Consider the following 23,035-nt stretch of genomic DNA (forward strand, 5'->3'; position numbering starts at 1 on the left):
AAGAGTCCTGCACCTCTACACACCCACCAAACTGCAGCGTAATCCCTGGATTGCCCGCTCTGTAGGAGTGGGTTCTGCCCCAATTCCTGGTTCTCACTCCACTTCCCTCCTGGGGTCGAAATACTACCCTGGATCTCAGTGCACTTGGCCAGGGACCCAACTTGTTACCTGGCCTATCTCAGGCCCCTCTCTCACTGAAGAGTGGGCCACTGGCCAGCGTCCTTTTCCTCTCCTCTCACTCCAACCTCAATTTAAAAACAAAATAATGAAAGCTAGAGACTTCTGCCACTAACTCCCCTCATCTGCATACTTTCGGACCCTTGGCTGTCAGCTCCACCTGGGATGACACCACACCCTCTTGGACACTGTGATTTGACTTTCTGCCACCTCTCTGAGTTGGAGAAATAAGAGTAGACCTAGGAGAGTGTGCTGCCTCTGTAGCTGGGGAAGGAGAAATTTTTAGGGTCAGAGCCAGTTTTCAAGTCAGCCAATTCCTGCAGAAAGATGAAGGAGAATGAGGATGGCCTTAGATCATTTGATTTGATGAGAAGTAGGTCATGGTAACAATGAGAGGGGGTGGTATCGTAGTGTGGTGGAGACAGTAACCAAATTACAGGGGATTTTGGAGGTTTTTTGTTTTTGTTTTTGCGTTGGAGGCCTGTTTAATGTAGACACTCAAGGCATGGGCAGAGTGGGGAGTGCCCAGGAATTGGGCAGGCAGGTAAGGTGTGGTGTGTGGACCACAGGCCCAAACCTGGCCCCAGGAGGGGATACCAGGCGGTGGGGGCTGGCCTAGGCATGTCAAGGGAAGTACCAGAAGGGTGGCCTAGGCAGGCAGATTCAGCAGGAAATCTGTGGGTGAGCCCTTGAGAAGATGTCTAAGCCAGGTGGTGCTCAGGCCAGAGCCTGGCTCAGGGAGGCCAGGTTGGGGTCTGGCTAGGGGCTCCCAGAGCCCAGGGGCTGCTCACACTGCTGGGGACCTCCTGGAACTGCTGACGGAACTCAAGGCGAGTCTTCAGGTTGGATTCAAGCAGCTTCTAGAGGCAGGCATGGAGGTGCTCATTCTTCTCCTCTAGCTGGTCCAGACAGGAGTTGATCTGGCCCAACATGGAGTTGATGGCAGCGTATTCTGCCTCTCTGAAGCCGTTGTCATTGCATTCTGTGCCAGCCTCCACTGGCACCCCAAAGCCCTGACTGGGGGCACATCGCGGGCTTGAACGCCACAAAGGCCGCTCAACGATGGAACGGTGGTCACACCAACAGCCGGTGCAGGACAGCTTGAATGCTTTTTATAATACAGCAACTCAGACAAGAATGATTCAATCATGGCAAAACCTTTATTTAAGCCTATCTTTGCATACAAATCACAAAGAACAGGTTCACAGAAGTTCACCCTAAAGACTCAATCCTCATAGTTACTCAGTGCTTCCAATTTCCTTCTTCCCTGTCTTCTTTAATCTTTCTTCTCTGTTCTCTCATATATCCTACTTACCCCTCCTCATTTTCAACTATGTTCCTAAACAGAGATATAGAAAAAACAATCTTATTAAAATAATGAAAATCTCAAAAAAAATAAAAGTCAAGCCCCTCCAGACCAAGATGGAGAAAGATGCAAGGGGCCTCCCTCCTCTCACCTTTAGCAGCATGAAAACCTTAATAAACAATGGTGATAGAAAAGGGAAAGAACTGGCCCTTCTTTGCCCTAAGCTGCTCAGGGGTCAGAAGTGGAAATACCAGACAGGAAAGGTTTAGGGAAGTTGTGGAGGGAGGGAACTTACAATTGTTAAGTGAAAGCCATTGTCTTCAGGAAGCTTCCAGAGAAAAGATTAGGCTGGCAAATGGCAGAAGAACTCTCTGAAGAACCCCTGGAATACTGACTTCCCCTTTGCTCTGGAGACACAGGGCACTACCCACCCAACTTGCTTCTTTCCTCTGACTGGAGTGCCTTCCTCCTTTTCTGCCTGGTGAGTTTCTGGGCAGCCTTCAAGATCCAGTTCAAACTATATCCATCTGATGATGCCTTCGCTAACAGAAGCCACCGCTGGGTAGAGTTCCCTTCTCCATCCTCTGAGCTCTCCTGTCTCTAACTATGAGGTATAAGAGAAAGCGGCTCTCTTGAGAGCTACGAGGCAAGTGTCCATCCCTCTAAGTCCACTAGAAAACTTGTATTTGTTTACAAGTCTGTGTGCTGATCAGGAGCTCCCTGACCTTTGGATCTTTAGTACCTCACATAGTACCTGGCACATAGTAGATAATTAATAACTGTGAGGGAGAAAGGAGAGGAGAAAAAAGAGAGGGAAAAAAGGGAAGGAAAAGCAGGGTGAAGGAAGAGAGAGAGGAAGCATCTGACTCAACTTTCCCTGGCCGAGAAAAAGGGAAATGGATTCCCAAACTCTGGAGGAAAGCGAGAGAGGGGAGAACCACTTTTGTGGGGCTTCTCTGCCTCTCACTCTTCTCTCTGCCACTTCCTCTCATAACTTAAGACCTCACACTGCAGCTGTACTGTTTCCCTCCTGCTCCTTCGATTCACCCCAAAGGGAAGGAAAGAAGCCAGTCAGTCTCCTAACTTCATCTACCACATGCCCTCAAATCTTGTTTCATCCTTTTCCCACCACGGGCGCCTCCCTCTTTGCCCTCCTCATCTTCCCCGTGGGCGGCGCTCCCACCTCATCGTCCTGCATCTCGGGCCCCTGCGCTGTGCCCGATCCAGACGGAACTTCCCCTCAGATTGGAAACCAAGAGGCTTTTAGGGGCAGCCTGTGGTGTCTGGCTGAGGGAATGCTAGACTGGGTCTACAGGTTACCTGAGAAAGAACATTGTCATGAGTGTTTGGGTATCTCAGGGATTGGAGAGTAAAGATAAGCAACAATTACAGTCCTTCCCCCACACCCCTCGACTCTTCCACAGATGTCCTTTCCACGTTCTTCTCCTTCTTCCATTGGTCAGAATCATTATCCCAACTGTCCTCTCATGGCCCCTACACCTTGGCTACTGATGCTTCTTCACTGTTTTCCCAGAAGAGTGCACTTTGCCCAGCAAAAATCGTGCCAGGGTCCCTAAACCTTGTAGACTTGCCCCTGGGTCTCCTCTCCTTATCTAGGTATTCAGCTGCCTCCCCTCCCCCAACACTCTTTCTCCAGGAATTCTGGAACCTTTTCCTCAGTGAAGATCATATATACAAAAGCGGTTTATGAGTTGTAAAGCACTGTGCTAGAATAAAATACTATCATGAGTAAGGCCTTCTCTTTCTCTGCATCATCTCTGTCCTTCTTCCATGATGTTTCTTATCCCTTCCTCCCCGCATCCACCGATGCTCCCACTTCACCCAGCAGGTTTAGTTTGGTGCCGCATGGGAAGCAAAGCTATGTGCTGCACAGCGGGCAGCGTCAGGATGCAGGCAGGCATCTCAGCCCGGGGCCTCGGCAGAGTTCCCAGGCAGAGCCATCGGCCCAGGCCAGGACAGTAGGCATGGATAAGGTGGGAGGGGGCATAAGTACGGTGGCTGTAGCCCCCCAGCACCAGTAGCTCCCCCTGCACCACAGCACCTGCAGCCCCCACGTGGGGGGAAGGCAGGGGCGTCAAGTGAGTCCAGCCATCAGTCCTTGGTTCATAGGCCTCCACGCTCAGCAGGTCCCCAGTCTCACCTAGCCCACCCGCTACATACAACCGCTCACCCAGAGCAGCCATGACGTGGCCAGCCCGAGGTACCCCCATAGGGCTCAGAAATGTCCCCGGCTTCTCAAGTTTGGGGTCATAGTGCAGCAACGAAGCCAGGTATTGGCCAGTCCCGCTGCAGCCACCGCTCACGTACAACCGGCCCTCCAAAACAGCTGCTGCGTGGGCAAAGCATGGTGCTGGCAGTGCAGGTGCTGGCCTGAGGGAGAACAGGGCACGCGTCAGGCAACAGTCATCTTCAGCTCTCCTCTTCCCAGTCCCCTAGCTTCTCCCTGATGCCTGAAACGCCCCTTTCCCTGCTCACCTCCAGACATTGACCTCGGGGTTGTAAGTCTCCACAGAGTTGAGGGCAACACCATTGTCTTGTCCGCCCAGGGCATAAAGCAGTCCATCCAGTTCCACCAAGGGGAAAAGGCTCCGAGCCTGGCACAAAGGTGCCACCTCCTCCCAATCCTCTTGACTGGGGTCCCACCTGGACGCAGGGGGTCAAGAGATGGGAATAGTGACCCTGGGAGCCTGCAGTTGGCTGGGCCACCAACCTCCCTCGGCTGCCCACCTTGGGACCTGCCATCCTCAGGGGCCCGTACCTGAGAGTCGAAGCCAGGGTGTTAGAGTTAGTGTAGAAATCCTGTCCCCCACACACGTAGAGTTCACTTCCTGCTAGGCTGACAGCCCCATGCCGGAAGCGCCCTGGGGCAGGCAGGGCAGGCAGCCGTCCCCAATCCACAGTGCGAACCAGTCCTGTGCCGCAGCGAAAGGCCCGGGCCCACCACACTCCTCGGGACGGCTGTCTCACGGCCATGTCTGATCTGAGCCCATCCCCGCCAATCACTACCAGGGCCTGGTCAGGTTCCCTCCGTCTCTCTTGTCCTGGAACCTCAGCCTCCACCATCAGCTGATAGAGCAAGTCCGGGGACAGGGGTGGAGGCAATCCGGCCGCCCGTACCCTCCGTAGCTCCCTGGTAGACATGCGGCCAAAGCGGATACATCGAAGCAGGGCCTTGGCATCTGACTCCTGGATCTCAGGGTTGGCAGCTAGCCAACACCGTGCAGCCACAAAGGCCTCGAACTCCTCCTGCAAATGTAGCTCATCGCTGTCCAGGAGCTCAGCCAGGCAGGCAGCCGGTAAAGAAGGGAAAGTGGAACACGAAGCCACAGCGGGCAGGTGGGTGAGGAGGTAGTGGTGCGCTTTGCTCCAGAGCCTCTCAAACCCAGGGGCTTCAGCCATGGGGATCAGGGTCAGGCAACGAGCAGGGCTGAGGCCTCGTGCCAAGGCTCTCTGGCACAGGGCCAGGCAGGAAGAGCTCTGGTACTGCAGAGCAGCCTGGGCGGCTCTCAGCAGTCCTGACCACCTTGCCCGCACAACCCCGGAGTAGGCATAAGACACGAGGAGTCGCAGGTCCTGGGCAGAGATGGTGTGCAGAGACACCTCTGTGCCCTGGGATTCCCTCATCCCACTCAGGAGCATGGCCCCAAAGAACTCACTGCCACAGGCGAGGGCCGCTCGGTGCACTGCAAGAGGGAGAAGCAGAGAGGGATCTAGAGTGTTGCAAACTACTAGGCACTCTCCCAACCTCCCGACCCCAACTTTGGGCCAACCACCCAAGACCACAGGCCAAACTGTGGTCTACACCAGAACCACACTCAGAGCCAACTGTCAAAGGACTCACAACCGCTTGTATTTCATGCCCCTTCTTACTCATTATTTGCTAGAGACACGTTCCCACCATTATGTTGGAATATTTCTTAAGGAAGTATAAGCAGTGATATAAGTGTGTTTAAGTTCCGAGCCCTAGGGAGAATTTTATGACTACGAAATTTGAAATTCCCCCTCCATCTAGTGCAATCGGAAATGATAACCAACACTTTAGCAATCTGTTATAAGAAGAGACAAGAGAGATGATTTCTCTCTCTTCACATGAGAGGATCCAGTGAGGGGGTCATCTACAAATCAGAAAGAGGACCCTAACCAAAACATGACCATGCTGGCATCCTGATCCTGGACTTTCAGCCTCCAGAACTATGAGAAGTCAATTTCTGTTGTTAAACCACCCAGTGTATGGTATTTTTGTTATAGCAGCCCAAGCTGACTAAAATAGGATGCTTTTCCTTCTGGGAGTCCCAGAAGCACTTTGGGTCCCAGTAATTCCTCTTACTAAGCAGTAGCCATGCGACTTTGGACATATCTTAAAGTCTGACTTCTTTATCAATAAAGTGTAAGATCTGAACTGGATCATATCTAAACTAACCCCTTTTGATTTTAAACTTTCATGTGTCTGCACTCTGACTCCATTTGCCAAGTCCTATGTGTCATGGATTTGGCTGCATAGAAGGCAATGCATGGCCTGGTGAAAGCAGACTGGGCTAGTGGATGTGGGCTTGTATCCTGGTTATCACCAGTTAACATCTCTGAGTTTAATATTCTTTATCTGCACCTAGGGACAACAGTATCTGCCTCATTAGTTTTCAATGAGAATGAAAAGAGATGGCATGTGTAAAAATCCCTGGTACCCAGTACCTCACTAAGTGTTAGTAGAATCTGAATAATACTGAAGTTATTCAACCCTCTTTTGCTTTCCTGGTGATGAGCAGAGTTAACTTCAAAGTGTCATGACCTGGTAGCAAAACGGTATCAGACCTTGTTCATCTGCTGTAGAATCTACATTTACCATGGTGTCAAACACACTGAGGGGAAAGGACACACTAAATTTTTCCACCTTGTTCTTCTGGCTTTTCCTGTTCCCTAAATAGAAGATGCCAAGAAGGGCCTTAGGTTAATCTCTGCTTGAGTCAGTCACCTCCTGCTTGTTCTACTGGCATGGACTATACCCTCAGCTCCAGCCAGTTGGCTGGAAATTTCTTGTTACTGGGCACAGGAAAAGACTCAGCGTAAATCTATCAGCGCGCCTAGGAAAACAACTCAACTGCGCATGCCCATTCTCAGTGGGTCTGGAGAGGCACCAAAGGCCACCCGAGGGAAATTCTGACTGCAGCAAGGATCAAAATCACTATGGTAGGGATCGAACCATCTGCTGCTTGCACACACCATTCCGGGTAGCATATGCACCTGCTTTAACGCAATGCCCCACAGGCTCTCACCCTGCAGCCGGCAGCCGCCTGCCTCCAGCTCCAGGTCACATCCGATGCCTTCTTGGTACAGGAGCTCGATGCTGCGCAAGTTCTCTCTCAGCTCCTCTGTCTGGCTGGGGTGCTTTGCATCTTCCCGGGCGCTTCCTGCTCCCTCGCGTCCCCACTGGGCTGCGGCCTTTACCCGGGGCGCTCCCAGGGCTTCAGCCGCGACCAGCACATCCCCCCGCGGGGCGGGTCCCAGCACTCCCTCATAGGCAAAGGTCAGCACGGCCTCCCAGGCCCCGGGCGTTACTTCCAGGCAGAAGGTGGGTTGCTGACCTCTGCCGTTCAGCAGCCTATCTCTGAAGAGGCTACTGACTGAGGCCAAGATAACCCGATGCACCCCGTATACTCGCCCCCCTACTGACACCTCTTCATCCAGCAACAATCTCTGCTCCCGCAGCCGCTGTGCCTCCGCGAAAAACTGGCTGGGATGCTCCTCGCTGCGCAGTTCCTCGGGCTCTGCTGTGTCTTCTCCGTCCTCATCCTCTTCCTCCTCCTCTTCTTCCTCTAGGGACAAAGCTGGAGAGGGAAGGCTCCCTGGGACCATTGGCCTGGTGCCAGGCTCTTCCAGAGGAAAGAGGGGCAAATTGGGATCCTCGTCCGGGGACGGGGGCCAGGAAGGGGTTCTCCGGGCTGGCAAAGTGAGGTCAAGGCTGTCCTTCTGGACCGGAAGAGAGGCTTGCTCTGGGTCTGACCGACGACGATCTGTTGAATCCGAGAAGCTCTTGGCCCAGGTTCGCTGGAGGAGAGAGAAGAGGGAGTAAGAACTGGACCCAGAGAGGTCAGAGGAAGCCTTGCCTCTGGACGGGCGACGTGTTAGTTCCTCATCCTACTTCAGTCCCCTCCCCCATCCCAAGGCTCCCGAGCGTCCAGGCTCCACCGCACAACTAAGAGGTTGACGAGGTGCAGCAAGGCACGCAAGAAGTGTGTGTGTGAAGACTCAGTACCCGGGACTGTACCCCGTCCTTCTTGTCCCCATCCCCGTGGTCACCCTCCCAAGACACCAGCGATCCACTTGCCCTCTTACTTGAGCCTGCTCTACTTCAGACAGCGTGGCTGAGGTAATCGCCCCCGCATCGGGCGTCAGGGCCGGCATCGGCTAATTATAGCCAGCGCTGGCGGGTTAGGGGCTGGGCTCTGGGTGCCCAAACTGCGACACCCAATCCCCTGGCCTCGTCCCGAGATGACCTCCTCCCCCTTCCACTTGTAGGTCATGTCCTGGTGCTGAGTGAGGCAAATTCAAAAGCCAAGGAGAATGCGAATCTGGTGGAGTGAGCCAGGCCAGATAGTCTGCGTTCACTGGACTAGGCTGGAGAGGGTGGATGAAGAGAGCCTGGATTGTGAGAGTCCCGTGGAAAAGTGGGAAGAAAGAGTGAAGTGTGTGCTTTGGGTCAATCCTGGCTTTTGACTATTGATTTTTCTGCCTACAATAAAGCTGGCACTCTGGAGAGACCAATACTAAAATTCAAACATATCCCCTCTGGTCCGCTGAAAGCAGAGGGGTGGGGTAGAAGGGGGCAGGAGTCAGGGCTAAGGGCCATAAGTGACCCAACCCAGAGAGTGGTTTCCTCCCTGTCCCAAGGTGGAGTCAATGGTGAGAAAGCAAACCCAAGCCTGAGTCTTAAGAATCTGGAGGGGTCTAATCCCATTGGTTGCTGGGATGAGGATCAGATAGTGGAACATGGCATGATCCCTGCTGCTGTGGGAACAAGAGTCCTGGACTGGATGGCAGAGCAGTGTGCAAGCATTCTCACTGTTTGAAGCAGGGTACCAACAGCCACTCCCTCTGCCTGGGAGAGCGGCCTTTCTCATCCTTAGACCCTCCTACATCTGGACAATCATGCTTCCCTGCAGTTCCAGGTATTATCATGGGAAAGGAAATTAGAGAACAGGGAAGTGATGCCCCTTCCCTCCCTTCTCCCAGGCCAAGGGTTGCTGGGGGTGGATTTCCTGGCCTGTAAAAAGGCTGGTCCAGGCTGAATAGATTGCCTTACAAGGTGACAACCCAGGAGCAAAGCTGGATTTTTCCTTACACTCATGTGTGTGGGGTGGTGTTCTCATGGGGGAGGGCTGGGAAGGGTGGATTTCTCAGCAGAGCATCCCCTCCAGCTTTCAGCGCTGTCCCTGCTCTCAGCTTGCAGGTACCCAGTGTAGCATCCCCAGCCCTCAGGCTGTACTCCCACAAATGGGTTGACAGAGAAGCAGCCTGTGGTTGTCCTGACTGGCTAAATGGGCAACAGTGACCAGCTTCTGCACCCTCTCCCTGAATTAAGGCATTTCAGATCCTCTTACAGCCTCACTGGGGTGAGACAAGACAGTCAACACCTTGGGCTCCCACCAGGAAGAGGAGAAACTTCTATCCAGCAGAGACAAACCCCAGATTGGCCTCTGCCCTCCCCCATCCTACAAGGACAAGGACAATGGACCCTGCTCTGAGTTCTTTGCCAATTCCATAGTCCTGGGACAGCTCCACCTCAACCACATGTCTCTGGAGGCTCTGCTCGGCTCTGCCATGGTGTGACCCATGCCCCACAGTGTACCTCTGAAGGTTGGATGAAACCTGCTCTTCTGGGCCATCATCCACCCTCCATTAAAAGCCCTGGCAGTGACCTCCCCCCATAGCCCCTCCAGGTCTATCAGTTGTCCTTCTTGTTGCTGACATGCTGGCTGGGGAGGGGTCTTGGCATCTCAGCTGCATCTGTGCTGTCTCAGCCAGGGGACAGTGTGGCTTCCACCTATGCTGAGGAGACCCAAGCAGAACCACACCCCCAAGAAGATGATCCAGATGACTTGGGGGCCAGGACTGGCAAGGTCCCAGTATGCTTTGGCTGTGTCATGGGAGTCATGGTAATGGATTGGCGCTCAGGGTTCCCAAAGGTTGGGGATCAAAGCAGGGAAAGAGAACTTCACTCCCAAGAAGAGTCTCAAGGGTACCTCTGAGGGCGAGAGGAGACAGGCTGAGGGTGACTTTGGCTCCTCCCTCTCTATCCTGCTCCCCCAGATCCATTGCATGCTGGACATATGGGGTGTCATCCTCTATCTGCGGCTGGCTTGGATCACTGCTCAGGCAGGCATAGGTACGAGCTTAGGTTTCTGCTGGGCAGTAGGAACGGCTTTGGGGCATGGCCTGAGTGAATTAAAGGAGCCCCATTCCCACGCACTCTAGGGTTCACATGCCTCTTTATCCTGTTCTTGGCTGCAGTCACTACTGTCTCCAACCTTTCTATCTCAGGCATCTCTACCAATGGCAAGGTCAAGACTGGTGAGTCTGTTGCAATCCCCTGATCTCTCAGGGGCTCCTGCCCTGTGGGCATTGCTAAGACCACAGACTGACTTCTCTTTTCCCTCCTTTAAGGTGGCACCTACTTCTTATCTCACACAGAACTGGAACCTGGCAGTTATATTGGAATCATCTTTGCTTTCGTCAATGCAGTAGCCATGGCTGTGCATGTGTTGGGCTTTGTGGAGACCCTTTTGGACCTGTTCCAGGTAATGCCTATCCCCTCTCTTGGTGTGCCCTTTTCTCAAGTCAGCTGACCACCCAGCCTGCACTTTTGAGACTCCAGTCTGGGTGAGTCATTTTAAGAATCACACAGAGGCATCATATCAGCCAGCAAATTCTCTGTGACCCTCTGTCTCTGTGTGCTGCCCTTCCAGAGCATGGGGTGCAGCTATTGAACATGGGTCCTGAAAGTGAGTTTCGAGTAGTGGGCGTGGTGACCGCGACTGTCCTTCTGGGCATGGAGCTAGCAGGCATGGAGTGGGAGTCCAAGGCAGGCAAGCAGAGGAGGGAATTGAGGTGGGGGTGGTAATTAGGTTTATTTATTCATTTATTTTTAAGGAAGTTACTAGAGATTGAACCCAGGACCTTGTGCATGCTAAGCACATACCTTACCAATGAGCTATACCCTCCCCAACCAAAAAAGTACACTCTTGGCATGGCCCTGTCTAGATAACATTCTCTCCTTTCTCCCCCAAGCTGCTTGGTAAGGTACCAACTAACCTGGAATATATGGGGGGCTGAAACAAAGCAGGAAAGGGCAGAGGACAGAGTGGCACTGACGATCTCATCAGACGTCATGGGAGACCATGCTCATGGCTTGAGGAGAAGGGCAGGCAGAGGCAGAAATCAGTGCTTTCCGGAAGCAATGCATTCACTCATCTCTTCACCTAGCTTTCCCAGAAGTTGCAAGGCATATTAAATTTTATCCCATCTTCAAAGGTATCACCCCACCTACATGAATCCACTTAAGTCATTGCTGATTTTTGAGCACGTACTTTATGCTGGGCAATGGGCCAGGTAAGATTTATCTCTAATCTTCCCCTCTGGTTCACTCATGGGTATCAGTTAGAAAGCCCATAGAGGCAGGACCTTTGGTCTTGACAGCTGCTGAAATGCCAGCCATACTGGCACTTTGGCCCTAGGCAGCTCCCACTCTGCACACCTATTTTCTGTCAGTCCTATTTTCTGAAACATCTCAAATCACACAGGGGCTTGGAAATGAGATTTAGGACATACACTGCTTCATGGGGAGAGAATCCCATCCTACAGCTCTTCCCCACCCACTGGGCATTTTAGAGAGAAACCAAGGGTATTAGAGAGGCTTCTCTATCTCACAGCACAGCCTGGTTCCTGTGGCATCTGTCCTGCTAGACAGCTCCGCCTCCTCAGGGCACCCTACTCTCTCTGCCCTACTGGAATTCTGTTCCCTTCCTTTTCCTCTGCTGCCCCTCCCAGATTTTAGGAAGCTGGTTTCCTCTTATGCGTAGAGAAGAGATTGAAAACTCAAAAACCTGCAAAAATTGGTCAATCAAGAATAAAGTGGACCAGGTGGGAACTGTGGCAGACTGGAGAGTGCCTGCCCAGTCCCATGGGACAGCAGCTCCTTGGCTTTAGCCGAGTGTGTAATGTGGGATGGAGGCCCTGGACTACCAGATGCATGTTAAATGTTGGCAGTTAATTTTGAAAATTACAGGTGCTGTGCAATACGAACAAAACTCATTTGCAGGCAAGATCCAATCCAGAGACCACCAGTTTTTTTGTATGGGGGTCAGCCTCTTGCTGTATCTCACTCCCTCACCTACTTGCCCACTCACTCACCAGGTTTCCTGAAGGATGTATAGGGGCAGCAGCAGAAGGATGAGCAATATAGCGATGAGTGCTGCCCACCAGGTGAGGAGGAACATGATGAGCAGGCAGAGCAGAGAGCCCGGGAGGGAGAGCCAGGGACTGTGTCAGTGGAAGGAAGGGCACCAGCCTACAGAGGAGAGCAAATGCAGCCCATCCCTGTCCAAGCCTCAGCACCACCCACCCCTGCCCCCTAAGGATGCTGTCCCAACTCTCCCAGGTCCTCCTATCCCCGGGCCTTCTCCCAAACCTGCTCATACTAACCAGACAATCGGCTAAGGGAGACCTGGAAATAGCCCAAGTTGACGAGGGCATAGGAGCAGAGGGAAAAGTTGGAGATGATGGGGGCAATGGTGTTCAGATCAGCTCTGGGAGAGATGAAAGTTCCAACTCCCCACTCCACCTTCCTCACACACCACCCCCACCAAGTTAGCAGGTGTTTTCATCCACTTTCAGGACTAGAGAGCTAGGAAAGAGTCTTTAGGGTCAGGCCCTAAAAGCCTGAGGTTGGGCAGTGGAGAGCATGAGGGGAAAGGTGATTAATGAAGCCTGGTGTGGGGGGTGGAGGAGAACTCACCAATAATGAGGAGCCTACAGCAATGAGGAAGGTGAACAGGTAGCCTCACAGAGGTTCATGGTTCTCGCCATAGTCTTTCCCAAAAAAGCCATGACTGAGTACAGTTTATTCTGGCACAGCCACTATAAGAAAACATGGCAATCACTGGGGGAGGGTCCTAGGGAAGAAGGAGAATGATAGCCCCCTACTCCTCTAAAGAGGCAGGAGGGAGTGGGGAGCACAGAGGGAAGAGTTGAGGGAGCTTAGGGGTCTGAACAGGATGAAAACACGGAAGTAGAGTGGTGAGATCCCTGGGAATGTGGGATGGGAAGAACAGAGAGGAGGCGATGGGAGTGACACCTTGAGCTGATCACTGCTCTGAACATTATCACTGCCTTATTCATAAGTCACAGTGCCTGGTGCTAACTGACCCCCCTAACCAGTGTCCAGTCCTGGTGGATTTTTGTGCTATCCAAAGTTGGTGGAGCCAAGAGACTAAAATCATGGCTTCTTGAGACCTGAGTTGTGGATTCTTCCTCCTAGCTCCGTCTCTCCTGAGTCTCTTAAACTAACAGTATAGGGTCAGTGTGTCCTGCTGACTTCCACGAATGAAGGCAATGAGAGATGTCAGGCCCCTGGACATCATCTCCTGCCAGGTCATGTCTAGGGCCTTTAAACGCCTCTGGTTTTCACTAATGTAGAAAAGCACAGAGGGATTTGAGAAGAGTGACATAATCTGGCCTCTATGTTAGCACTATTCACTCCAGCTGGCCGTGTTGAGAGCTGACTATAAGCGGGCAGTTGTGGGAACAGCCCAGCTTACTGCAATAATCCTGAGATAGACAAGTCTGTCTTGGGCAAGGGTGGCAGCAGTGGAAGTGAGAAATGGAATTCTGGATATATTCGGAAGGTAAAGTCAGTGTGATCGGAGGAGGTGAAAAAGAGGTATCAAAGATAATATCACGGCGCTCTGACATGAACAGCTAGGATGGAGCTGTCATTCACTGAAACAGGAAAGACTGCAGCAGGAAGCTGGGGAGAACATAAGTTCAATTTTGTGTATGTTAAATTTGAGACGCCTATTAAGCACCCTAGTCGAGATGCCAATGGGCAGCTAGATATGCAGGACAGAAGTCCAGATTGGAGCTAGAAATGGAGAGTCACCCACACTGACATGGTTTTAATGTGTAAGACTGGATGAAATCACAGCAGGTGTGTATAAGCAGAAAAGCAGCCCAAGGACTGAACTTAAGAGTTTAGAGTTATGGAGATGAGGAGAAACTAGCAAAGGAAACAGGAAGAGGAGTTGGTAAGCTGGGAGGCAAACCAGAGAATGCGTCCTAAAGCCAAGTAAAGACAGTATTTCAAAGATGGGGTGTCAAATGCTGCTGATAACTTATGCAAGATGAAGCAGAAGATGCCATTAGATTTAGGTTTGTGCAAAATCCTGGTGATGGTGGTAAGAACAGTGTTGGTGCCATGGAGTTAATAGGGAATTGGTGGAAGGTGGGAGGGTGTAGCTCAGTGGTAGAGTATGTGCTTAGCCTGCACAAGGTCCTGGGCTCAATCCCCAGTACCTCCACTAAAATAAAGAAGCCTAATTACCTCTCCCCAAAAACAATAAAAAAAAAAGTAATAAGGAATAGAGAATTGGTGGAGAGGAAGTGGAAACGACTCTTTTAAGGTATTTTGCTATAAAATAGAGCAGAAAAAATAAACTGTAAGGATATATTATACAGCACAGGGAATACAGCGAGTATTTAATCATAACTTTAAATGGAAGATGACCTACAGGCACTGAATCATTATGTTGTACACCTGAAACTAGTATAACACTGTAACTCAACAATACAAAATATTTATTTTTTAAAATTTCTTCCAGCTTGTCTCTTTATTCAGACCATTTATTTATTTATTTATTTTTAAATAATTTGTTTATTTTTTGGAAGAGGAGGTAATTAGGTTTATTCATTTATTTTTAAAGGAGGTACTGGGGATTGAACCTGGGACCTTGTGCATGACAAGCACACACTCTACCACTACCACCCTAAAAAATAATATTTTAAAAATAGAGCAGGAAAATTAGAAGGAATGGGGCCAAGAGAGGTTTATGTATTTGTAAGATGAGGAAAATCGTAGCATGTTTGTGTGCTGAGAGGGCTCCCCAAGAGAGAAAGGGGAATACTAACTCTACAGAAAAGGAGGGAGAGCTGTTGAGAGATGTCCTTGAAAGCTGGAGGATGGGACCGGCTACACCAGGATTTGGAGAGCCCTGTTTAGAGCAGCGTTTCTCAACCTTGACACCAGTGACATTTAAACCCAGGTAATTCTGTTGTGGGAGGCTGTTCTGTGCATTGTAGGATATTTTGCAGCATCCCTGGCCTCTACCCAGTAGCACCACCTCCCAGGTGTGACAACCAAATGTCCTCTGGGAGCAAAATCAGTCCCAGTTGAGAACCACTGTTATGCAGTAACAGGAGGGAAAACAGAGTGTACGGGGATCAATGTTGGATATAGACGTAGTGGTAGGAGCCTGTGAACCTTTCTGATTTGTTTCCATTTTCTACCAAAGTAAAAGTGAGGATGAGAGGAGATGCTGGAGATTTGAGGGATCAGAAGGAATAAAACAGTGATCAGAAAAGAGGCCAAGTGACAGAAGTAGGGATGTTGCTAGTAGCATAAAGGACCTACTTAAGTTTCACAGTGATGAATTTAAAGTAAGGCAAGTCAGCCTGTTTTTCCCGGCCCTTTCAGCTGCACGGGTCTAGACGTGAAGTGGGCGAAGGGCTGAGCATGACCAAAACCAAGAGGCAAGGGAGGGAGATGAGGTGTCTGCAGCGAAGTCCTCATGACTGGGATTCAGGTGGAGGAGGGAAATAAAGACATGTGGAATGAACTGGAAAAATAGGAATAGTGGGAGTGGGATGTTTGAGATTGAGATCTGGAGCAGCTGTAGGTCTAGAATATAAGCAGGGGAATGAGTAGCTGAAGTGGGGAGAAAGGAGCAAAGAACTGAGACCAGAGTGTCAGGAAGATAATCTACCTGGATATTTAAATCACCAAGATTTATGAGTTATTGACTTGTCTTTCAAAGTTGAGGTATGTTAGGGATGACAGAGAGTAATCTAGAAATAGTAGGAGGAAAAATGGGGAGAACTGCACTGGCTCCAGCTCAGTGATACAATGGGTGTGAGAGAAAACACCCGCACCAGAGCTGGTGGGAGGAGCAGAGGCCTCGGGAGGAACCAGGGCTTGGAGCAGGACTGTGGAAATGGAACATTCAGAGAGGAGGCTGAGGATATAGGGAAGTTTTGCTAATGACTAGCTATTAACTTCAGAGATCACAAAAAGAATTTCAGGAGTTAAAAGACGGAGGTAGCTGGGGACAAAAAAGGGAGTGGAGAGTAATGGTTACTAGACTTTGAAAGATGAGCAGTGACTTGATAGTTCGGGACTTCTGGTGGTGACTGACATAAACAAGACAAAGGACATGACAAGATTAGTGCTGGTGGCTGTGGTGGGGAGAGATGTGTACTTGGGGCCCCCCAAATCTGCCAAGGGAAGTGTATGTAGGACTCAGTATATGGAGGGGAGACAGTTTTACCTTTGAGTTAACAGTTAGTATGAAATTACACTTGGCTTTAGTCTATTTTCAGGGAGATCCTGAGTACTCATACTTCAAAGAATTTAAATGAGACGAATATAAAGCAATTGGCACAAGATCTGATGCTAAAATTAGTATTAATGATAACAGCCCTGTTAAGGGGAGGTTAGAACATCTAAGCTATCCCCTCCATCTCAGCTCCAGAGCAGCCACCTGCAGTCAGCCAACAGGCTGCTCCGGCCCCTGCCTCCTTACCCATCACCCCGTCAGCAACGATTTATCCAGTGCCAGCTGTGTATCACTCCTGAACATGAGCTGATTACCAACATACAAAACCAAAAAAAATGTTTTATTGTTGAGTCGTCTTGAGGTTCAAATGATGGGAGAGGGGAATCCACAGCCTTGTCAGGACGCTTGTGTCAGCACAAAGATTAAGGCCCAGGGCCCCATGGGCTCCACGTAGGGCTCTGCCTACTCCGATCCTGTTAACCTTGTTAGTCCCTCCAGGTCACTTCTACTTCATCTGTCCGATACCTGTGAAAAAACAGGAAAAACTTGGTGGACGGTTATGCCTTAGGACCTTCCATCCTTCTCTGCCCTCAGCCCTCTGGATCCTCCTCCCTGCTGATGACTTTTGCCTACCTCCCACAGAATCCTACCCACCTCCTCCCAGGGGGTACTCACCTCTGTGTGACCCCAGATTCACTGAGAGGGGTCCGGTGTCCAGCCCGAAACATCTCCCAGCCAGCCTGGGCTATCATGGCTCCGTTGTCAATGCAGAATCTGGGAAGGAAAAGAGATATGAAGTTTGTGATCTAAGGGTAGAAAATCACAGCAGTTGGGGGGGGAGGGGAGAAGTTAAGAACGGGAAAGGGCCTTTACCTCTCATCTGTGGCAAAAAGCCGGGCTCCGCGTTCCTGGCACATTGTCTCCATCATTTCCTGTAACCGCATGTTACCTACGAAGAGGGAGGGGTAGGGTTAGCTTAGTTTTAGCCATTTCTCCAGTCTAGCTGTACACCTCATGTGCACTGCCTTAGAAAGTAGGGGTTGCAGGAGGCAGGTATTGGGAAGCATAGGACAAGAAATAAAACTAGTAATTTCCCCAAAGTCTGAGAGATTTCGAGTATTAGGAGGAAGATGCACGTGGCCCAAATCAGGGAAGAGGAGCCCAGTTCAATGATACATACACCCTACACCTCCCACAATGAGGGCCTCGTGGGAGCCGCAGTGTGCCATGGCTCGCTCTGTGATCTCTACCAGCATCGCAAACACAGTTTCCTGTGGGGCAGACAAGGCGAAAACGTCAGAGGCGATCCCAGCTTGGTTCTGTCTACCACGCAAATGCTCCTCCAGCTCCAACCTTCCGACCCGCTTTTTTTACCCCACTACCTGCAGGGAGAAACAGAGATCCTCAGGAGTACACTCGCCTGTGGCCAGCATCCGCTGGGCTACATCCTATAGTTAAAGGGGAAAACAGATAAAATAATGAGTAGTGGTTCTGGGGGTGACATGAGAGCAAAAAATCAGTGCACTTGGAAGATCACTGCATTTCACCACAACTCAACTTCCCAGCACACGCCCTATGACATCTTGCCCTTTGCAGGCACTGAGCTATAAAACTAGCAGCGTTCCTTCAGGATTCAATAATTATGACTGCCTGCCTTGGCACCCCTCTACCCTGGTTAATTCTTCTCCATATGACTTGTCACCATATGACCCTTTTTTTTTACTTTATTATTTCCCCCGCTTCTTTTTTCCTTCTTCTTTTTCCAGTTTCTGTATGTCTGCCCCCAATAAGAATGCAAGCTCCAAGTAGGCAGGGATTTTTGTTTTTTCCATCTTGTATCACTATTGCCTTAAACAGTACCTGGCACACAGAGACGTTCAATAAATACTTGCTGAATGTATTTATTCAGCATCTAAAATGGGCCAGCACAGTGCTACATGCAGGAAACACAATGGTGAGCAAGACACTTAGGCTTCATTAAAAAGTACGGAAATGGCCATCTCCTCCCATCTCCCACACTCACCTCAATGAAAGACAAGATCCCCGAGAATGAGACGTCCATCCCCTTTACCGTGTATGGCAGCTCAACTAGCTTCTTGCCTCTATGTGGGAGTGAGTATATGACGCACTAAGCCCGTAGTCAGCTGGCTGCTCACCCTCCAAAGCCCTCCCAAACCTCATTAATGCATATGGCGCCCCACCAGTCAGCCTCCTTCCACCTTATGTCCCCTTACCGCTTTGCCATCTGTTCAATGTTGTAGCCTGGACTTGGGTCATTGGAAATCTAGCAGAAGGCAAAAGAGGATGAAGTTAGATAGCCAGGAAGCACAGAATGCTAATTTACTACCTTCTCGCTCCTTTTCCATGGCTTCCCAGAAATTCATTCACATCTTATGTTCCCCGTAGCCCCAATGGCTTACCTTCAGCACTCGAGCAAATCGATCCAGACAATTACCCACAGCGATATCGATGGTTTCCCCAAAGATGCGGTAACGACGTTCTGAATACGCAATCACCTAAGGGTGATGAGGATGTCCATGAAACCTCAAGTCTGTAAAGAGGAGCATTTGGCTTTGGGGAAGAACACAGCAGAACATCAACATGGCCACTAGCGCTTCCAATAGGCAATGGAGAAAAAGTACGTTTCCAAACCCTCAATGGGTACTTTTTATACCTCTTATCTGAGAAGACTATATATACCAAGAATTCCCAGAGCAGATTCCTCATCTACAGAAAGTAGTCTAAGTCAGGGCAGAAGCAAATTGTCATCTGGGATACATTTTTCTAGCTTGGAGGTTCCTGATATATCCTTTAAAAGCAGCCTAGACAGTGTGGACTAGCGAACAGGCTTTCCTTCTCAGAGGCAGGGAACCAGAGTTCTTCCAGAACTACCAGGATGGTGGTATTTGGTATTTGGAAACAAGAGGTAGAGTTTAAAAAACTCAGAAATTCCATATTGGGTAGACTAATGGCCTATCCAACTCAGTACTGGCAACCAACTTAGGTCTATTCTTCATACGTGACCGATTTCTAGCACAAAGAGTATTTATCACCCACTGACAAATACGCCCCATGCTTGCGACAGGGAGTGCTTCCCTCTCCCCATCTGGTGCAGCTGGGGATTTTCTTCTGCTCTGATGCAAATCTTATGCAACTGTCAAAAGGCTGGGAAGAAAAAAGTCTGCCTTTCTATTTCTGTTATCCACTCCTCCCTACCTAATCATTTTTTTTTTAATAACACTTAAGCAGGCTTCAAAAGGGAAGAGGAAAAGAAGAGAAAACTCCATCACCGTTCACCTCCATTAATTCTCGCAGGCTTCCACTGCTACTTTCCACACCCCAAGGCCCTAGTCTCGTATGACATCCTTCAGGCCTCAACCAGTTACTTGCCCTCCGCTGGTTAAAGTTCCCACATCATTTTCATGGGAATACCTGTTTCATCTTTAATAACTATTTCACAAAGTGAAGTTTTAGAATATAACTTATGTACTTTCATAAGCTGAGGACAGTGACTATTTCTCACAAAAATTTTGCCAGCTGTGATGTGGGAAAGGCAGGCTGGAGTTCTTAATCCCAGCCTTAAAAGATCTTGTAAGGTATCCCAAACAACTCTGGCTTCACCTATAAATTTAAAATATCTTCTACCACTCATGGTTCTTATTTTAAAAATGATTTGTATTTTCACACTTTTAGAGTAAAAACTTCTGCATATTTGCCACCAGTAACTAAAACAAAACAGGAAGTTATTGTAAAGAAACAAACAGAATAGTGCCCCGTAGTTTTAATTGCTAAGGTTCACAGAAAAAAAAAAAAGCTCCAAAATAATAAAAATGAAAATGTCTTTTGAATACTTCAATCATTACCATTCTTTCCCTCTCTAAACTGGAAATTCCTCATCTTTATAAGCACATATATAAAAGTCATCTAATATTCTAATCATCCTGCCCAAAAATGCAATGTTACCAACTCTGTTGTGGGTTTTCTAGCATATCACATTTTAGGTTCAGATGAGTCCAGCTTTGTTCTTGCAGTTTCTGCCACTCAGACAGAACATGAAAGTGGCTGGAATAGTTCCTTAGAAATTAAGAAGAGATGATGGAGCCACCTGAGTGGTTGCTATGGAAACGGGCAAGTTCAGGAAACCTGGGAAGGCAGTGTTGCTCCTGGCCAGTCACCATGAAGAGCACTGATGACTGCATCTTAGACCGACCCTATAGGCCATGCTCTGGTGGCTGGTATTGATCACTATCCCTGCAAAGTGACAGCTACTACAGGGAAGAAGAAAATCGGCATGAGGTCAAAGATCAAGTCTTTTGTGAAAGTTTATAACTATCATCACTTCATGCCCACAAGGTACTTTGTGCATATGCCTTTGGACAAAACTGTTGTTAGCAAGGATGTCTTCAGAGACCTTGCTCTTAAACGCTCTGTACAGGCAACCAAGGTCAAATTTGAGGAGAGACAGAAGATCAGCAAGAACAGAAGTTTCTTCCAGAACCTGTGGTTTTAACTCTGTTTTGTTTCAGTCATTAAAAATACCCCCAAGTCCCTAAGGGAACAATGAAAAGAGAAGGAATGGCGAAGTGCTCTAAATACCTGTGTATTTCCTCCACTGACATACAGCACAGTTGGGCTGGTGGCTCCAGTGATGAGACGGCCCATCTCAATGTGGCCTATACAATGGTTAACACCCAGCAATGGCTTATTCCACAACTGGGCCACAGTACGGGCCACCACAGCCACAGAAACCAGTGGAGCACCCATGCCAGGACCTAGGGGGACAGAAGTAGGAGTCAGAATCCTATAGAGATTGGGAAAAACAGAGCTGGGGGAAGCAGGGGATGTGAGAAGTGGGATGGGAGTCGTGGTGGTAGCAGAGGGAGCTGCAGGCTATTTTGACCTAGTCAGGCTCCAGGTATATTCTCCCACTGTCAAGCTCTCTCCCAGCCATACCTTTGGTGTATGCAATGCAGTCAATATCCTGGGAGGTTAATCCAGCTTCCATTAGTGCCTCTTGCAGCAGGTCCAGGATAACCGCTCGGTGGTGCCTGGCAGTATCACCTGGAAGGAATCCTAGGAGATGGACACAAGTCAGAGATCATAGGGTTTTCTATAGAAAGATAAGTAGAAGTCAAAAATAGACGTTTTAGTAGGGTAGGAAGAGTCTCTTCCACTTTCCTCATGCATCCTGTCTTCTTTTTCAGATATAGTCTTTCCAGCCTCTTCAGCTAGGCTGAAAAGGTAATGCCCTACTTCATACCCAATTCCTAGGCAGCCTTTGGGACTCAATTCAAGCGATACCAACCTCATACTTTTTGGTGATCTTCTGTGACCCCACAAACCCTATGTGTGATCACATCACTGTTCTTAACACACTATATGTTAACATGCAACAACTATAGATTCCCCATTTTAACCACGAGCGTCTCAAAGCATTGGCTTTGATATTTTATTTATCTTTGTATTTTTGGTGCCAGAAGAGTGTTAAACATACACATACACTTCTAATGAGTGACCTGTCACAATATCACCTGTTTAGGGAGGCTTTTCAGGTCCATAAGGTTTCAGGTGCCCTACCCTATATATGCAGGTGTTTGGGTGGACGGTAGGCAAGATACAACATAATTACTTACAAATAACATTTATGAAAAGTCATAATGTGTCTGGTACTTTAATTCCCAAGACTCAGTGACACAGGTATTATCCTTCCCATTTTTAAGAATAAGGAACAAAAATAGATAAACAACAAGTTTGTACTGTATAGCACAAGGAACCATATTCAACATCTTGTAATAACCTATAATGAAAAAGAATATGAAAACGAATATATGTATGTGTATGTATGACAACTATTATGCTGTACAGCAGAAACTGACACAACATTGTAACTGTTGTAGTTTTTAACTGACTATACTTCAATTAAAAAAAAAAATAAGAAACATAAGTCCAAAAACAAATTCTGAATATCACAAAGCCAGCTAGTCCTGTCCAGCACCTAAGCTGGGAGTCTTTACACTCCTCATTCTAGAATATTTTGGTTGCATCTACATTATACTATTTTCCATACTGTACTGTAAAGTTCTCTTTACATGTCCCCCTCCACAGCAGGCTCAGAACTTTTACTTTTGTATCCAGCAGCCAGCTGACGGTTAGCACATGAAAGGCACTCACTAAAGGCTGAATGAACTTAGAAGATCCTGGTCCAAGTGGCTGTGACTCTTCTATCCAACAGCCTTGTGACGTTAATACTGTCAAAGAGTCGGATCGAAACTCTCTAAGGTGACATTGCGCTCCACGCCCTGGTTCACTAACTTTTACGAAGACATAAGGTGATGCTGTGCGGAGAAGCGCGCCGCAAAAATAAAACTCCTTACTCACGTACCTGTGCCCGGAGGCGTGACGTAAGTCCGCCGCGGGTTCGCCAGCACCTTGCCATCCCGCACCACTCCCACGCCAATCTTGTTAGCGCTGCCCTCAAAACCCAGCACCGCCGGCATGCCCGAGCCCGGGAGAAAACGCCTGCAGGCCTCCTAGCTACCACTGGAGTCGTGGAGCCCTCACCAGTCCGCTTTGGGAGGCAGATCGCAGAGGAGGACGAGCCCGACTGCTAGTAGCAGCGCGTACTGGGACGGACACCAAGGAACTTCCCTGGGGAGCGCTCCGCGCCGACCCCGCCCCTGTCGTCACGGCGACTCATCAAGGCCCCTTCGAGGGCCTGGTCTCTTAACTGCCAGGGACGCTGAGCCGGCAATTGCGCCTTACATTCCTATCCATTTGTCTGCTTCTCTCCCAGGGTCCATGCCAGCCTGCCCCCACTGATTTTGTTTCCTCTTGCACAGCTTTAGGATCTCAGGTCAGGGTGGCAGAATGAGTCATGAATCTGGCGCACCAATAAACAGCCCGAGAATGGAGGGTTGGGTCCTTCAGTGCC

At 49.4% G+C, this 23,035-nt stretch overlaps 2 protein-coding genes and 1 long non-coding RNA gene across 5 annotated transcripts; 1 reads left to right on the forward strand and 2 right to left on the reverse strand.

Moving 5' to 3' along the window:
- Nucleotides 1-1,318: 1,318 nt before the first annotated feature.
- Nucleotides 1,319-7,929, reverse strand: KLHL33 (kelch like family member 33). The gene is made up of 5 exons (XM_006191222.3): nt 7,835-7,929; nt 6,775-7,546; nt 4,263-5,187; nt 3,980-4,147; nt 1,319-3,874 (listed from the first exon to the last, which is right to left on the reverse strand). Exons 1-5 carry the CDS (start codon nt 7,901-7,903, stop codon nt 3,322-3,324), a joined length of 2,487 nt encoding a protein of 828 aa, XP_006191284.3. The 5' UTR covers nt 7,904-7,929; the 3' UTR covers nt 1,319-3,321.
- Nucleotides 6,551-19,954, forward strand: LOC116664171. 3 transcript variants are annotated; one of them, XR_004320539.1, is made up of 5 exons: nt 6,551-6,688; nt 7,319-7,868; nt 8,018-8,667; nt 10,163-10,296; nt 18,511-19,954. It is a non-coding gene; the product is annotated as an uncharacterized LOC116664171 (long non-coding RNA). The 3 variants fall into 3 exon arrangements; XR_004320538.1 differs by having other exon boundaries at nt 7,319-8,667; XR_004320540.1 differs by lacking the exon at nt 8,018-8,667.
- OSGEP (O-sialoglycoprotein endopeptidase) lies at nt 16,424-22,976 on the reverse strand. The gene is made up of 11 exons (XM_006191224.3): nt 22,487-22,976; nt 21,058-21,177; nt 20,701-20,876; nt 18,525-18,620; nt 18,339-18,388; nt 18,128-18,206; nt 17,487-17,552; nt 17,285-17,375; nt 16,978-17,053; nt 16,780-16,878; nt 16,424-16,629 (listed from the first exon to the last, which is right to left on the reverse strand). The coding sequence occupies exons 1-11, from the start codon at nt 22,599-22,601 to the stop codon at nt 16,590-16,592; spliced, it is 1,008 nt and encodes a 335-aa protein (XP_006191286.1). The 5' UTR covers nt 22,602-22,976; the 3' UTR covers nt 16,424-16,589.
- Nucleotides 22,977-23,035: the final 59 nt, after the last annotated feature.

Source organism: Camelus ferus, chromosome 6, assembly GCF_009834535.1.
Source record: "Camelus ferus isolate YT-003-E chromosome 6, BCGSAC_Cfer_1.0, whole genome shotgun sequence".
Taxonomy (NCBI): Eukaryota; Metazoa; Chordata; class Mammalia; order Artiodactyla; family Camelidae; genus Camelus; species Camelus ferus.

What these genes read in the sequence shown, in the direction of transcription:
- KLHL33 (XM_006191222.3), bottom strand. Translation starts at nt 7,903, where the DNA reads ATGCCGGCCCTGACGCCCGATGCGGGGGCGATTACCTCAGCCACGCTG. An exon ending in AGGCGGCTGCCGGCTGCAGG is followed by an intron (nt 5,188 to 6,774) that starts GTGAGAGCCTGT and finishes TCCCTCTTGCAG; the next exon opens with TGCACCGAGCGGCCCTCGCC. An exon ending in CCCGAGGTCAATGTCTGGAG is followed by an intron (nt 3,875 to 3,979) that starts GTGAGCAGGGAA and finishes GTTCTCCCTCAG; the next exon opens with GCCAGCACCTGCACTGCCAG.
- OSGEP (XM_006191224.3), bottom strand. Translation starts at nt 22,601, where the DNA reads ATGCCGGCGGTGCTGGGTTTTGAGGGCAGCGCTAACAAGATTGGCGTG. An exon ending in CTGCATTGCATACACCAAAG is followed by an intron (nt 20,877 to 21,057) that starts GTATGGCTGGGA and finishes CTGTCCCCCTAG; the next exon opens with GTCCTGGCATGGGTGCTCCA. An exon ending in GAATCTGGGGTCACACAGAG is followed by an intron (nt 16,630 to 16,779) that starts GTGAGTACCCCC and finishes GTTTTTTCACAG; the next exon opens with GTATCGGACAGATGAAGTAG.